We start from the raw sequence: 2,526 nt of genomic DNA on the forward strand, positions 1-2,526 counted from the left end.
AGGAAGCTGTTCTATAAAGAAAAGTACAAGGTGGTACAAGAAATACAGGAATAACGAGCCACACATGCACAGGCCTGGGAACAGTCACCTGGATAGCAGCTTTGCAAAAAGGGATCTAGTAACATTGTGAGCACGAGCCAGCGTGGTCACATCCTGAAAAGGCATGAAAAGGTAAATGTCATACCAGGGTGTGGAAAGAGCAGGATAGTCTGTCAGAGTCAGGAAGGAAGTTCCACTTTCAGCCTACTCAGATGGAGCATGACGCTCCAAGAAAGAAGAAGAGCAACAGGAAAAGCAGTTGGATGAAAGCTGGGATGTTGAATGACAATGTAGAAAACCTGATCTATGAGCACCCACTGAATGGGCTTGGACTGCTCAGCCTGTAGTAAGAACACTGAAGGTAGGTAAAACGCTGAATAAAAAGATGCTGCAGAAAGGAAAGGAAATCTATTCTCAAAATACATGATGGATAAAAGTAATGGGGATTAAATTCCATCACAGAAGACTCAAGAATTAGGAAAATTAAGAAAATTTCTAATGTTTGGGGTAATAAAAGTCAAGAATGCATTGCCTGGAGAGATTATGGCATATCCATCACCACAGGCATGCAAGAATAAGTTGGAAAAATATCTGCCAGGACTCAAGTAAATATGGGTTGTCTAGCCTTGCGTCAAAGGAAGAAACTACATGACCTGTTGAGGTCCCATCTAGCCCTATGGTTCTGTGGTATTGAACAAGTTCAAGCAGTAAGAGAGACAAGAACCCAAACCTTCTAGTTCTATAAATCTCAGATTACAGGTGATATAACTCACTTTTTTTTATCCGCGGAGTTGGTAATGCTATCTAGCGCATGTCCAGGTACTGAGCTGGGGATGTTTTAAAAAGGAAGAAACAAAAAATACTAAGACATTTCTTCCTGGAACAGTGACATCGGTTCTGCTCCAGTGGCGAGGCACCGAGGGTACTGGAGATCAGCAGAGCACCTCTGTGAATTTAAGTGAACGTAGTTGTAAGGCAGCACAAAAAGCCTGTGGAAAAACAGGGAAGCTGCACGTGGGCCCCCCGGGCTGTCGGCTGCTGCCCTCGCGGCGTGATCACCCTCCGCACGCGCCCTACCAAAGTCTGCCTGTCCTCCACGGGGAGAGCCTCGGCTTGCCCCGCGGCCGGCCGTGCGTCTTGGGGGAAGCGAAGCCATCACGTTGGCCTTCTTCAGACATCTTTCAGGACAAACAGCTGGAAAAGGCGTCTGAAAGTTTCTTTCCTTCCAGACACAAAGTACAGGCCAGTGGAGCATTACTGAGTCCCCGAGACCTCCACGCTGCGGACAGCGTCCTGGCGGGAGGGGACGTCCACCCAGCCGGCAAGCAGCAGAGGCGACGCTTTCTCCTGAGCGAGGAAGGAAAGCGGTCCCGAGACAGGGGACACGACGGGCCGGCGAGGCGGACGAGGACGGCTACCCGAGGGAGGCGAGACGGCGAGGTAGCGCAAAGTGGAAAGTAAACGGGAAGACAAACAACGTGTTTTTACTGAAGTTGTTAATTCACTCTTCGAATCTCCCACTCAGGTCATCAATCACGACTTAAGCTAAACAGCACTCGGAGCACAGCTGCCTGCCTGCCACTGTAAATGGGCCTTCTGTATGCGGAGCCCTGCTCCGGCAAGCTGGCGTCGCGAGAGGAAAAAACCTCAGCTACAAAAATAAACAAATCAGGTACCACAACCCTCCTCCCTGCATTTTTTTTCCCCAAAGAATATGTGCTACTAAGTTTTAACCCCTTGCTGCTTGCTAACTAAGCACGATCTTTTTCTTTGCTTAGAACAACTGCAGCCAGGATTGTTCTGACGCATTTAAATGGTTAGCGTATTTTACTGAGAAGTACAAAGCTTAACCGAGCACCAAATCAAGGCCCACACAGAATTTCTCCTCCGTATCGGAGCGGGCTGACGGAAGAGGCGAGGGACGAAGAGAGATTTCCACCTTTGCAGCGTGAGGCAAGCTCCGACTCCCACACTCACATCTGCCTCACCAATAACCCTGGAGCTAAGATGTTTCCAGTCTCTCCAAAAAGCCATGTTTTCCAGTCTCTCCTGCTTTCTTCTTGCGGCACGTTATCGTTGTGGCTTCCTGTCTCTTACTACAACCCTCGCTTTAGCGATAAAGTGGTCAGGCAGTTTTCTGTGGTGCGTAGTGCACTGGGAGACACAGAATAAACGCTGGTGGTGCCCTGGAAGCTGGACATCCATTCTGCCACTGCCCACAGTCACGGTGTCTTGGGACTGGAGTTCCAGGGATCCCTTCCAGGCTTACTTTCTAGTCTTCAACTGGAAATCAATGAGAAATCAGCATTTCATTGTTCCAAGGTAGAGAATATATTTTCCTTTGGTATGTCAGGATTTTTACCAAAAAATAATCAATAAAACTAAATGGAAAAGGTCATCTCACACTTTACAAAACTTCAGAGTAAGTTGAGCTTAGGTCTTCTTACTTTTGGTTCATAACTTACAATAACTACTGACATGCAAATT

General features: G+C 47.6%; 1 protein-coding gene across 1 annotated transcript; it reads left to right on the forward strand.

Annotated features, from left to right (window-relative positions):
* The first annotated feature begins 259 nt into the window (after positions 1 to 259).
* Positions 260 to 1,788, forward strand: LOC135328660 (uncharacterized). Its single transcript, XM_064513518.1, has 3 exons — positions 260 to 400; positions 926 to 1,479; positions 1,565 to 1,788. Exons 1-3 carry the CDS (start codon positions 361 to 363, stop codon positions 1,586 to 1,588), a joined length of 618 nt encoding a protein of 205 aa, XP_064369588.1. The 5' UTR covers positions 260 to 360; the 3' UTR covers positions 1,589 to 1,788.
* Positions 1,789 to 2,526: the final 738 nt, after the last annotated feature.

This window comes from Dromaius novaehollandiae, chromosome 5 (genome assembly GCF_036370855.1).
Source record: "Dromaius novaehollandiae isolate bDroNov1 chromosome 5, bDroNov1.hap1, whole genome shotgun sequence".
Lineage (NCBI taxonomy): Eukaryota > Metazoa > Chordata > Aves > Casuariiformes > Dromaiidae > Dromaius > Dromaius novaehollandiae.

Coding starts and splice junctions, on each gene's coding strand:
- LOC135328660 (XM_064513518.1), top strand. CDS start 361: ATGGGCTTGGACTGCTCAGCCTGTAGTAAGAACACTGAAG. Junction 401..925: donor CTGTAGTAAGAACACTGAAG/GTAGGTAAAACG, acceptor TTCCTGGAACAG/TGACATCGGTTCTGCTCCAG. Junction 1,480..1,564: donor GAGGGAGGCGAGACGGCGAG/GTAGCGCAAAGT, acceptor TCTCCCACTCAG/GTCATCAATCACGACTTAAG.